Source organism: Oncorhynchus masou, chromosome 13 (genome assembly GCF_036934945.1).
Source record: "Oncorhynchus masou masou isolate Uvic2021 chromosome 13, UVic_Omas_1.1, whole genome shotgun sequence".
Classification (NCBI taxonomy): domain Eukaryota; kingdom Metazoa; phylum Chordata; class Actinopteri; order Salmoniformes; family Salmonidae; genus Oncorhynchus; species Oncorhynchus masou.
The window spans coordinates 78,981,888-78,996,110 of record NC_088224.1 but is presented as its reverse complement, the minus strand read 5'-3'; the positions used below and the strand labels follow the sequence as shown (position 1 = coordinate 78,996,110).

The 14,223-nt window shown below is 42.6% G+C and overlaps 2 protein-coding genes across 2 annotated transcripts in view; both read right to left on the bottom strand.

The window, feature by feature from the left end:
- The window catches only part of LOC135553111 (phosphatidylinositol 4,5-bisphosphate 3-kinase catalytic subunit beta isoform-like), a 105,930-nt gene extending 100,160 nt beyond the window's left edge, over positions 1-5,770 (bottom strand). The window contains exon 1 of the mRNA XM_064985218.1: positions 5,684-5,770. The gene's annotated coding sequence lies outside the window, so the exon portion shown is untranslated. The remainder of the gene's footprint in view (positions 1-5,683) is intronic.
- On the bottom strand, positions 1,213-3,336 carry LOC135553109 (forkhead box protein L2-like). The gene has a single exon (XM_064985214.1). It carries the CDS (start codon positions 3,003-3,005, stop codon positions 2,088-2,090), a length of 918 nt encoding a protein of 305 aa, XP_064841286.1. The 5' UTR covers positions 3,006-3,336; the 3' UTR covers positions 1,213-2,087.
- Positions 5,771-14,223: the final 8,453 nt, after the last annotated feature.

Sequence of the window (14,223 nt, the reverse complement as noted above, 5' to 3'; positions counted from 1 at the left end):
AGGTTGGCCCATAAAGGTCTAGGCTATTCAAGTTGAAATGATTTGGCCAAAAATGCATTAGGCACATTTTTTCGAATATCTGGACAACCCAACTGATGGCCAAGTAAGGTGTAAGACACGTCAGACACATCAATCTTTAGATAAGAATCATGCAGTAAAGGTTAAAGGTCAGCTCCATAGTGTAACCGAACGTTTTGGGTGGATGGCAAAATGATTTCGAAGCAATCCATGGCTAAACTCCTTGGTTCACCAAATTCACCTTATTGTGAATGATAATAACAGGCCATAATAATAATAATAATAATAATAATTTATAATACTAATAATAATACAATAGTAATAATCAAGTGCCAATGCGCAATTATGCATGAGCAGTTGGTAAACACACAGAGAAAAACTCCTAATGCTCCTTAGAAAAGCTAATTGAGCTGAGGCCACAATTAGCTTAAACACATAATGTAGGTTAGTTAGCCTACATCATATCGGGATAATGATTAAATAGAATGACTTTGATGACGACCCTTAACTTCTGCAGCATCTGTTTCTCCTAAGCATTCGGTCTCGGAGCAACGCCTGCCAAAAAACCCTCTAAGAAGTTCACAACGTATTCCTAAACACTCACGGCTTTTTCTTGGTTTTCTCTCTTCCATTATTGCACTCTGCTGACAAATGAGATGCCATAGACGTATTTAATAACTCTAATAATGAATGTAGACTGTTCAGATAAGCCAAAAGTTCAATGTTTAATTTTGTAATGCATGCAAGTCCCCAGAGTAGGCTATGCTGTGTTTTCATTCCATTAAGGTCTAATAGCTCAACAGCTCTAATAGTTTATAATGAAATGGCATTTCCCAAAACTACTTTCGAAAGGAATAATATATATTTAGTGTATAAAACTGAAATATCCAACCAACTCCCTGAAATGTAGCTATATTGTACAAAATGATTAGGCCTTATTACGCATCTGCTAGATATTTTGAGATGTTTTACGCAAATGTACATGTCAATGTTTTTTAAATAAGTGCAATTTAACATTAAGCATTTTCAAGACTAAAAATACACACTCGGGTTTAGGCCTAAGTGAAGAACATTCACGGACAGAATTCCAGTTAACTTCATCTGTGGACTATATAGATCTAAGACTACATTGCAAGCCTAATACGTTTATATAATACCGTTTTCGCACAAATAAGGATTAATTAATGACCAATGTTTTACTTTGAAAAAAAGTTTATTAAGACATTCACAAAACTAGAAAAAGAGGGAAAAGTGCTAATTTAACATGGTCCCAACATGAATGAGACAAAAATAATTACGTTTATAAAAAACAAGAAAGGTAAAAAAAAATCTGCCACTGGACTGAATGTTATCGGAAACTAAACCATCTCTATCAGAGGTCACGAAGCCTACAAAGTCAATGACCCCAGAAGTAACAAACACATCTTTGGTATTGCTCCTTCTGACGGTGCTCTCTCTCTCTCTCTCTCTTTCCACCTGCACTCCGATTAAGTACTGTGAAACGGAAAAAAAATATGTAAAAAAATAAAGACAGGCTAAATAATCACATTTTCACCTGATCTTGCTGGAGTTGGCTCAGTTCACGATACTGGTTCAAATACGTAGTTCTAATTAAATTATCACTCATTCAGGTAATGTTTTGAATTCCAAGACATGGGGAGGGTTTTGTGTATTTTGTTTTCAATTAATTGTATTTTGAATATGTATCCCCGTGAATAGGGAACTGGTCTGATTTTACAAATGTTTATAACATACAACAGTGTTTATAACACACTGTTGCCTTCAGTCCAAGGCAACAGTGGGCGCACGAAATGGCCCCCCAAAGTTCTGCTTTACCTCGTGCCTAGTCGAGACCTCTTAATATCACCATTTCCAGTTTTTGAAAATCCTCTCAGCATCCCCACTTGTATATCTTTCCATATGAATTTTCAGTACATTATTTGGATCAAAAGAGCCCGTCATAGTATTGTCTCTTCAAAAATACTTTTTTTCTGGTTTGAATACACAGGAATAGACTTATTGTCTTTCTCTCACGAGAGTCCATTTTACAAGTGGCCCTCTCGTAAACTCTAAATGTCAATCCTCGTGTGTAACGCAGAGTGTTTGCTCTCGTGATCCCAATACGAACAGTGCATCATGGAGAGCTCGGCAGGCTGGCGGGAGCAGGCGAACTGCAGGCCCGCTCCGTTGCTGGAGGATACCGGGGGCGGCGCAACGGTCGCGGGGCTCAGCTGCTGGGCATGGTGAGCGTGCGGGTGGTGGTGATGGCTCATGCCATTATAAGAGTTCACCATGCTGGGGAGACCCATGCTTTGCACCCGGGAGTACGGGTTGTATGAGGAGGGAGCGGACAGTCCTTTCACATTGACGGGACTCACGTTGCCACTGGCCATCTGACAGGAGGTGTAGGACATCGGGGTGGGCGGCTGGCCCAGCGACCACGAGTTGTTCATGAAGCTGGATTGCAGGTACTTTGGAGGGGACAGGTAGCCGTACCCATCACCGCCGAAGAGGGATTTCCCGGGCTGGAAATGGGTCGGTGGAGGTCTGAAGGGACGTTTCATTCTACGTCTCCTTCTGTAGTTTCCCTTCTCGAACATGTCCTCGCACGCCGGGTCAAGGGTCCAGTAATTCCCCTTTCTCTCGCCGCCTCCCTCGCGAGGAACCTTGATGAAGCATTCATTCAGACTCAAGTTGTGCCGGATACTGTTTTGCCAGCCTTTCTTGTTTTTCTCGTAGAAAGGGAATTTGGTTATGATATACTGGTAAATACCAGACAAAGTGAGGCGCTTCTCAGTGCTCTCCCGGATGGCCATGGCAATGAGAGCCACATACGAATACGGTGGTTTTTGAGACGGGTCCGTTTTCTCCGAAACTTTTTCCTGGACGGGTTCCTCTTTGGGTCGCTCCTTATCCTTCGCCATGTTGGTGTCGTGGACCATCAGGGCCATTGCGTCATCCTCTGGGTTTTGGTAAGTGGCCATCATTGCGCACACCAAAACAAAACAAATACAGCACAAATACAGAACAACAAACGCGATTAACTACACTTGCAGAAAAGTATATTAGCCGTAGCACCTTAAGATGGATTTACAAAACAAAACTCTGAGGCTGCCTCCTTTACGTTGAGCGCGCAGAGAAATCCGTGTTTTGAGCCACAGTTGGTGACTTGTTAGGCACTAGACTCTCCTCTAGAACAAACGTTCTTCCAAACTGGTTTGTGATGGAGGCGCAGCCCAGGTTGTGGTTTGATTCCTCTCTAAGCCCAGCCCTTTTCGCTTTTTTTTCCACAGGCAGACGGTAGGCCTACTAGTGGCGGCGGCACTCCAGCGCGTCGTGCGACGTACTGCCCTGTGATTTGTGCGCATTGGACGAGTTCCGCCTCTGTTGGTTTACAGCTGCGTGGTGAGGAATCTCTCGTCTACCCACTTCACATGATCAAATACATTTTCCTGTTCACACACGTTTAAAAAATAACATGTGTTAGAGTGGGGTTTAGACAAGATAGCACTCATTGCACGTGAATAGGAAAACCGTTTAGAGAAACATTTGTGTCAAAAATAAAATATTAAGAGAAAGAGAATTTCAAGGTACTGTAATTCATTTCGTGAATTTCAATGCCATTCATTGCACGTGTTAATGTAGCATGGGACACAGTTATCATCGACAAAATAGCAAACTGTTACGTCCTGTATTTATGTTGACTTATAGTTTGTACAAAATAATATCCTATAGGGTATTCATAACTGATCATCTTTGTGTTGTTGTATTGACTGCAATTTTCCACATTGTCCAATGATAAAACAAGGTAGACCTAATATAAATAGTATTTTCAGCTATCGTAAGTAAATAACCTCGGCCTATACACTCAGATTTACCTCAACGTGTTATTGCATTCCGACTGACTGTAGGCTGAAGCCTCATTAGCTACTGACCGCTTGTCCGCAGCAGCCGCAGAAAACCTGGATTGATAGTGCCGCTTAATTAGCAGGCATTGTGATGGAGGTGTACGAAAGGGGTATACACTTCCCTGGCCACCCATGTGGGTCCCGTCGGCTTTCTCGGAGAGGGTATTTCCGTGCAATGAGAGCTGACGCAGGTGGAACAGCATTGGCATGTGTGTCATCGCCCGCCACCGGACCACAGTCTTTGGCCCGGCCGGCCGCTGTAGAGAAGCTCGCCTCGCGGAGGAACAGCTGAACAGCGGTGAAAGCCAACCGTCTCTCAGCGCGCAATTACTACAAGACACAGAATGGGCCCTTTCCAGCGCTAAAATAAATATTTTTTTCAGGTTCATGATTATCTTTTTCACATAGCCTATGCTTTTGGATTGAAAAGCATATGCTGAAAATACATTACTCTGCTTAATTGTGTCTAGTTCAGATAGCGCCGACAAAATAAATTATGTGGCTACTTTTTAAACGTGTGTCAATATATCACATAGCAATGATATAAATAACAATAATAATGAATTATCATACATAGCCTATCATAGGCTTGTAATGCATGGATATGCCTACCTATATTTGTGTATGAGCGTGTCAAAAGGCACCACATGTAGTTACTAAGTGTAGGAACGTAGTTTGTAAATAATTATGCTTTCAAAATCATGCTAAATATGGTATAAAACATCGACGGAGTGCTGCATATTTTGGAAGTGTTGTACTATATACATGGTCAGGTCAAATGTGTTTGGAGATATAATTGACCAAAATGCCCAAACATTCGTTTTCACCGAGATTAAAAATATATATTTTGGATAGCAAACACACATGAAAAGTCAAAGAAAAAGTTTTATGGTTTTAATTTTATTTTCAAAATCAAGGTGAATACAGGCCTATACTTTACTGACTTGCTACTTTAACAAAGCGACATAGATGCGGTGATGCGGTCTTTCAGTGAATGAAAACAAAGAAGACACCACAAAACTTGAGCCTTTTGTTGGGCAGTTATGACAGTGCGCGTGTGTTTAGTAATACCTCGTGATTTGGGGAGTTGTTTTGTCTTTATTGTTGCGGAGAAAGTCTGTGGTCTCTTCATGTTCCCATGCGCCCAAGTCCATGAGGATTAGAACAAGGAACACGAGTAGAGAGAGAGAAGAAGAGTTGCTGAACGGTCAACAATCATAGAGGTTATCATTCAATCGTTTTGCTATTATCATATTGTTATTAAACAATCATTAATAACAACAGTAGCAGTAATGCCTATTGTGCAATAACATAAATTACTGTAATAACGTCATTAGACTACCAGTAGGCCTACTCATATGGCTCAGAAGGTCAAATAAAACGAAAAGAAAACGTCCAAAATTTTTTGGAACAACGTGGGAAGGAAAACAAAACGATGTTTAAAAGGCTACAAAGTCTCAAACTCAAGGCTAAAACTGCAGATCTGTTTCAATATTTTTTTGTTTGTTTAAACTGGAATATTTACAAATTATTCAGCGTTCCCGTGACAATAGATGTAGATTTATTGTTGCCTAGGTCAGAACTTGTCTATGCCCTGCATGATTTACAAGGAATATCTTGGCAAAATAGGTTCCATTGTTTTGGAACCACGTGTTGGCCTATAGGTATTTATCAGTCATTAATGCCACTTATATGTTTTCTATTTTCAAATACATTTTTCTGAATACCACAAGATTATTTTAATAAATAACACATACCTTTTGTTGACTGAAACTCTGGACGCTTGCTTGAGTCTTACTCCAAACGACTACAGGAGATCGTCGACTTTTCCCCGGGCACACCTCGCTCACCTGCGCGCGGTATCTGGCCCGGGCTGCTACAGTCACGCGCGTCACGTCACAACAAGCTGTAAATAAACATGTTAAGAATATGTAAACACCGCTTGCGCGAGGCCAATGTGTAACCTGAACTATAGCTTGGCTTTAGAGCGCGCTGAGGAATGTTAATTCGATTGTCACATGTTATCTTTATATCACGTTTTAAATTTGATAAAATAGAACGAAGGAAAAAGTCGTTGGTTGACAAAATAAGGTCAATACTATTAATCCATCTATTGTAACATGTACATTACGCTAAAACATGGTTTAGGCGCACTGGCAAATTAACAGTCTCATTGAACCAAGATTGCACCAAAGGGGTCATGCGTTATTTTTGGATGCATGGAAATGTTCACAATACCACGCTGCAGAAAGAGAACAGTTGTAGAGGTCAATATGGGTATAGTATGGGTATAGCTCCTGGATACACGTCTGAAGCTGGGCTATACTGTCTAAAACACCAGGCCTAACTTTTCTTCAACGACTGACTTTTCATCAGGAGTTGTCAATACCAAATGGCACTCGTCATTTGGTGAGAGATATGTTCAAATATTAAACTAAATGATGTAACATGAATACGAATTAACTTGGCATAATACCAAAGGTTTAAGCAAAATAACAATCCAATTGTTATATTGAACGAATTGATCTGGATATAAAACAGCAGACTTGCATTAAACCAAAGGCAATGAAGGCCTAACACTGCTGTACAACAAAGAGAATACGAGAGAGCCATGAGATAGACACAGGGAAGCCTATGTTTTGTTCTTAGATAAATACACACCCTCTACAAATCCTTCTCAAATTCTCGCTTGATCCCCAACAATCATCAGCGAATAAACGCTTAGTGTAATAAAAAGATACAATGTAAAACAACTCCACAGCTGACAGGGTTCTGTTGCGGCTAAGCCGACGCTTTAATTGCAGTAATGATATATCACCTCGTAAAAGCACCGATGTTGTTCTAGTTTTGTGTAAGTTGAAACAAATAGTAGTCAACATAATAATATGAACAACAATAATAATAAACTATCCAATTTTTAGTGGCAACCACCAGAATAATACAGAGAAATAACGACAACACCAAAATGGAGCGCATGAATGCGAGTGTGACTGTGTCGCAAAGCCCGTTTGAAGGCCTACAATAAGATAACAAACCAAACATGGCAGCACCATCTATTAACCGGCCCTCAGCTTTAATGCACATTGAAAGACTTAAATTCCTGTCCTCGCGCACTTCCTGCCCTCGGTCTAGTCGAGGATGTTTATGATAGGGTGCGCTTGAGGAATGCGAAGGACGAGATCCGCCAGGTCAGCCCGGGGACCGGGCCGGGGCGAACCCACCGAGTCACAGCCCACGGAGTGAAGCCATGCACTGGCAGCAGTATATCCAGTTGAAAAGAACAGGACATACATTAAGGTTAGGATAGGGTATTCTATAAACATATGTATTTGTAATTGTGGTAAACAATACCCATCATGAATTCATTATGTTAATGTAAATTATGTTTTCATTAATAATAATAATATTATTAATAATAATAGGTTTTCACAAATTCTCGATGAATTTTTGTTGTACTAATTTCACTGCTGCAATAACATTTTCCGCCCAGAGAGGGGTTATACTGCACCTGGACGTCACATTCAGTCGTGGCTATGCGTAGCCCTTATTGCTAAGCCTATAATAATAGAAATGTCGAGCATTATTAGGCTATGTGCACTGTTTTGTATTTAATATAACCTGCATACATTATTATAACCATGTGACAAATTGTTGAATTGTTGAAGAACAGTTATTTTTTTAAATATAATTTATGCATGCCTATACATTTTTTCATTTAGTCATATGTCGAATAAATCCCTCACAACTTTTACTATCTGATCAGTTAAAAACCAAGACACAGATACCCCTTTCCACTTGTACGGTTCAATCGTTAAAGGTATTGATGTGTGACCAGCCAAAGCCGTGTCTCTGTTGCGGCAGTTATGGCGAGGTGTTATGTTTTCTTTAGATATTGACTTACGTTTGACAAACTTTTTTGTCTGTTCATTGAGCCATGTGGGAGAAAAGATGGATCCTTCCGTGAGGAAGGAGGACCCGTCACAATGCTTCTCCATCATGGTTTCTAGGCTATGCCGAGCCGAAAAATATCAATTTCAGTTAGTCCAAATTCTGTCAGTTATTCATGTAGCCTATTGAAATATTGATAATGTACTACATCTCTCTTGCAAAATAGTTTGGTCTCTGCTGAAGACAAATCTGGTTCTGTGAAAGTTACCAGAACATTCGTTAGGTTGCAGAAAATGTTCTCATAACACAAAAACTGTCCAGTTGTGCTGATGATTATACATTGTTTGTAGGACTATAAAACATTAGCCTGATTTTGCAAGAACTTTCCAGGAACACATTTCGTCTGTTCTTACCTGGAAACCTAATGAGAATGTTTGGGGAATGTTCTGTGGTTGTTATAGATTTGAGCTATTGTTAGGAGAACGTTCCAAGGATATTTCAGTTAAAGCATTTTCACACAAAACATAACATTTTGTTATCAAAAACATATTTTTTCCCTCATCCAAATGTTAGATAAAACACCAACTAAAACTTAATGGGAATCTTAGCTGATGTTCTGGGAATGTCTCTAGTTTGCTGGGATAACTGGTGAGTAAATATCATACTGTGGTTGAAAATAAAATTAAACCAACCCTGATCTGAACTAACAAGAAAAGCACTCTTTTTCATGACCATTGCTTACTAAATGTTTTAGTCTTAAATGAAAAAAAAAAACACATTTTAAAACATTATGTTGTTGTGTTATATTTCTAATAGAGACTGATAAATATAGATGTGAGGTAGGTCACCTCAGGTCATTGGTGCTTGAGTGCTTTTTGCTTTGTCCAATCAGGCCTTGTCGCTCAGGTCAAATCACATCATGTAAAACATGAATGAGTTCACTGCTTGATGCAGGTATGCGTGTATTTGAGAGTGCTTGTGTGTGAAAGTGTGTTTTTGCATGCATGTGTATGTGTGTGTGTGTGGATCGTATGTGTGTGTGGATCGTATGTGTGTGCACACAATCATTTTTATCATGACAGATATAAGCAATGCACAGAAAAAAAAACATGCTCCATCAGCCCCATCCAGGGTAGAGGGGGAGGGTCACCCGGTCCATCACAGTGTCAGTGCATCTGCACAGGGCAGGCCGATAGGGGAGGAGAGCCCCCTGGGTTCTCCCAGTTTGATCTCATTGGGTTACTGTGGATCATCTGTAGATGGCTGCCATGCATTGATACATCAGCAAAATACTGCCTCCTCTGAATGGCATCCTTATGAGCTGAGGGGAGGACAGGAGAAGGGGGGATGGCGGATGGAGGGATGGGATGAAAAAGGAGGATGTACCCACAGCCCTCATGCAGCGCCTCAAATGTGTCTCTTCTTCCTCCTCAGAAAGAAGAGAGAGGATAGAGCAAATAAACAGGGACCTCCCCCCTGTTATCCTCCCTCTACACCCCCTCTACCTCCCCACCCACATGGATTACGCTTTGGGAGGTTGAGGGGACGGGAGCATGAGAGGAGTAGACACACAGTGCGCACACACCGTCTAGTGCACACACACACACACACACACACGCACACACACACACACACACACACACACACACACACACACACACACACACACACACACACACACACACACACACACACACACACACACACACACACACACACACACACACACACACACACACACACACACACACTATACTCCATATCAACCTCAACACTCAAAGAACTAGTGTTTGTGTTGGTGTGTGTTCTTGTGTCAGTCTGTTTTAATTTAAGATATAAAATGTGTTAATAAAAAGGGTGAGGGGGTTTCCTTACTTTGTAAATCACCCTTTCCAACACACAGATCATTGTCAAAAATGATAAAGGAGCCCCCCTCCTCCATGCCTCCTCTTTCCCTTCTCTCTTGCCTTGAGCGGAAGGTGGCTGTGGTGTATTCTAGTGGCGTTGTGTTTGTCTTCCTTATTTCCCAGAGGAAGCCTATGGGAAGCACTAAGCCCCTCTCCCCTGCTCTGCCTGCTCTCCCCTGCCCTGCTGTCTCATTAATATCATCCATCACTCTCTTATTAACTAACAAGCCTGTAGTCTTTATAGTAACCTGGCATTAATGCCACAAAGGGACTGCTGCTTGGACAGTAAAGTATCAATTATATTGGTTGACCTCTGCCTAGGTCTATGAGCTGCATTCTTATTCCTGTATGGAGTAAAACAACAGATGATCTAACCATTGTGACGGACGAGAGAAGAAGTGGGGAGAGGAGAGGAGGGGAGAAGAAGGAAGAGGAGATGAGAAGAGAGGAGAAGAGGGGAGAGGAGAGGAGGGGAGGGGAGAGAGACAATGTGTTCCTGTTAACCTCTGCTGAGAGGTGAAGCGCTGGAGCCTCCTGCCAACAAGATTCTCTTTGAGGCTTTCTTGAACCGGGGCCAGGGCCTAAATGACTCACAGGAGCGAGTGTGTGTGTGTGTGCGTGTGTGTATGTGTGTGTGTGTGTGTGTAAATGTATCTGTTTTTGTGAGAGAGTGTAAGATAAGGTTATGTTTGAGGAAAACAGTGTGAATGTGTGCATTTCTATGTGTGTGAGTGCATGTGTGTGTGTTAGATGTGTGTGTGAGAGTGGGTGTGTATGAGAGCGAGAAGCATCCTCACCTTCCAAAAGAAAAGAAAAAAAGCTAATTACATTAAAACCCACCTTTCACATGGCTAACCTTCCAAACACACCCGTCAAGTCAGAATCACACTCAAATCTTCACAACCCAACCAGAGTAAAAAAACTCAACACTTTTCCTCATCGTATCCGATGGGATTAGATTCCAGACCAAATCAAAACAAGTCATTAGAGGTAATTGCCCAGGTAGCACGACTTCTCTGACCAAACAAACATGGCTGCCGACAGACAACTTGAAGACAGATCAAAGCTACAGTTTGACAGGAATCAGCCGACAGAACTCAAATAACCACCATTTTACAACCCACACAACTCACTCCCTCTCTCTCTGGCTTAGTGTCATTGCAAACTACACACTGACCAAACTGTTCTGACGTCTCAATGCAGAAACACACAGCTAAAAAGATGATTAAACGTTGAATGACAAAAGGACAAAGACGTCTGCAATCAAACTTGAATGTGTTGACATTCACAGTTGAGATGTGTGTGAACAGTTGAGCATTTTTTTTAACCTTTATTTAACCAGGCAAGTCAGTTAAGAACAAATTCTTATTTTCAATGACGGCCTAGGAACAGTGGGTTAACTGCCTGTTCAGAGGCAGAACGACAGATTTGTACCTTGTCAGCTCAGGGGTTTGAACTTGCTACCGCTCTAACCACTAGGCTACCCTGCCACCCTGTTAATGGTGCAGAACCCGAATGATACAGTCAGATGGGTAAGACTGGGTTCATTCTGCATAGGTGGTCTGTCTGTGCTGGGGTTAGTGAGGATATTGCCTCGAGCTCTACCATCGGAAACAGAATACACCCACCTACCATTCATACTCACTTTCCTCATATCCTACCCACTGCCTTACCTCCTCCCTTCTCTCAGTGTTGCCAAGTTACATGAGTTACTCTACAATGTTATACTTTATCTGTGCTCTCTGCGCATATTCTGTGTCTACTATCTCTCTCTCACACACACACAGACACACACACACACAAAACCCAGGGTTGCCAGAGTAACCAGACTTTTTTCTCTCCAGCATGCTACCTTGCCACTGTACAATAGCTCAGAGTGCATGTGGGTGGCTGTGAATAAGGTAAGAGATGTTATCTCCCTGCTCCACTGATAGAGACCAATGAGAAAAACAGCCTCTGTAAGTCCTGACTGGGTGCCACCAGCTGGCCTCCCTCCCTCCTTCCTTCCCTCCCTCCTTCCCTCCCTCTCTCTCTCAGACTATTTCTCTGTCTCTCTGTTTCTCTCTACCTCTCTCCTCCATCGACAGGTTATTCATCCATCGTTCATTATTCATTAATCCTTCCTAGTAGGTAGGGGAGGATGCTGAGCTACTCTGCTAATGATAGTCATCTTGATTTGACGCACCACATACTGCAGCATTAGTTAGCATCTGTTAGTGCTGTGCTGCCAGAAGATAAGCATTTATTTTGTCAGGTAAGTTGACTGAGAACACATTCTCATTTACAGCAACAACCTGGGGAATAGTTACAGGGGAGAGGGATGAATGAGCCAATTGGAAGCTGGGGATGACTAGGTTACTATGATGGTATGAGGGCCAGATTGGGGATTTAGCCAGGACACCGGGGTTAACACCCTTATTCTTACAATAAGTGCCATGGGATCTTTAGTGACCACAGAGAGTCAGCCCATGTAACGTCCCATCCGAAATACAGCACCCTACACCGGGCAATGTCCCCAATTACTGCCCTCGGGCATTGGGATATTTCTTTAGACCAAAGGAAAGAGTGCCTCCTACTGGCTCTCCAACACCACTTCTAGCAGAATCAGGTCTTCAGAGGCAAGACAGCAGTGGGATGCAGGGTGGTATAATGCTGTCTCAAAAACAATGATGTGACTGACATATGAAGTCACTGAAAAACACTCAGAGAGGTGCTATAAGTGTGCTCTAGTAAGCACATTGACAGGGCCTCTCAACATGCTCAAGAGTTAACAACACTGAATTGCTAAAATCAGCCCAACAGAAATATCCGGCATAAACTCAGCAAAAAAAGAAACGTCCTCTCACTCTAAACTGCGTTTATTTTCAGCAAACATAACAAGATTCAACAACTGAGACATAAACTGAACATGTTCCACAGACATGTGACTACCAGAAATTGAATAAGATGTCCCTGAACAAAGGGGGGATCAAATTCAAAAGTAACAGTCAGTATCTGGTGTGGCCACCAGCTGCATTAAGTACTGCAGTGCATCTCCTCCTCATGGACAGCACCAGATTTTCCAGTTCTTGCTGTGAGATGTTACCCCACTCTTCCACCAAGTCACCTGCAAGTTCCCGGACATTTCTGGGGGAATGGCCCGAGCCTTCACCCTCCGATCCAACAGGTCCCAGACATGCTCAATGGGATTGAGATCCAGACTCTTCACTGGCCATGGCAGAACAATGACATTCCTGTCTTGCAGGAAATAACGCACAGAATGAGCAGTATGGCTGGTGGCATTGTCATGCTGGAGGGTCATGTCAGTACGAGCCTGCAGGAAGGGTACCACATGAGGGAGGAGGATGTCTTACCTGTAACGCATAGCGTTGAGATTGCCTGCAATGACAACAAGCTCAGTCCAATGACGCTGTGACACACCACCCCAGACCATGATGGACCCTCCACCTCCAAATCGATCCCTCTCCAGAGTACAGGCATCGGTGTAATGCTCATTCCTTCAACAATTAACGTGAATCCAACCATCACCCCTGGTGAGACAAAACAGCGACTCGTCAGAGAAGAGCACTTTTTGCCAGTCTTGTCTGGTCCAGCGACGGTGGGTTTGTGCCCATAGACAACGTTGTTGCCGGTGATGTCTGGTGAGAACCTGCCTTACAACAGGCCCACAAACCCCCAGTTGAGCCTCTGTGAGCCTATTGCGGACAGTCTGAGCACAGATGGAGGGAATGTGTGTTCCTGGTGTAAACTCGGGCAGTTGTGGCTGCCATCCTGTACCTGTCCCGCAGGTGTGATGTTCGGATGTACCGAACCTGTGCAAGTGTTGTTACACATGGTCTGCTACTGCGAGGATGATCAGCTGTCCGTCCTGTCTCCCTGTATCGCTGTTTTAGGCTTCTCACAGTACGGACATTGCAATGTATTGCCCTGGCCACATCTGCAGTCCTCATGCCTCCTTGCAGCATGCCGAAGGCACGTTCACGCAGATGAGCAAGGACCCTGGGCATCTTTCTTTTGGTGTTTTTCAGAGTCAGTAGAAAGGCGTCTTTAGTGTCCCAAGTTTTCCTAACTGTGACTTTAATTGCCTACTGTCTGTAAGCTCTTAGTGTCTTAACGATCGTTCCACAGGTGCATGTTTATTAATTGTTTATGGTTCATTGAACAAGCATGGGAAAACCCTTTACAATGAAGATATGTGAAGTTATTTGGATTTTTACCAATTATCTTTGTTTCATTTTTGCTGAGTTTATGAATACCAGCCAGGTCACCCGTGATACAAGTCAGTATTCAACGTCCATCCATGTCTAAGGACGTCGGGAGATTACATGGAAACCGGCCACTGGGGGCAGCAGTGAGCACTCTTACCTAAAATTACGTTTCGGTTTCGCTATGGCGTTGTGGACAGGGATGACAGATGGGTGCATGCATCTGCCTCTGGTGTTAATGTTTGCATGTTCAAATCCACAGACACAAAGTTATTCTTGATGTTTTTGTTTTAAGCC

Excerpts from the sequence above, each read along its gene's own strand:
- LOC135553109 (XM_064985214.1), bottom strand. The coding sequence starts at position 3,005 with ATGATGGCCACTTACCAAAACCCAGAGGATGACGCAATGGCCCTGATG.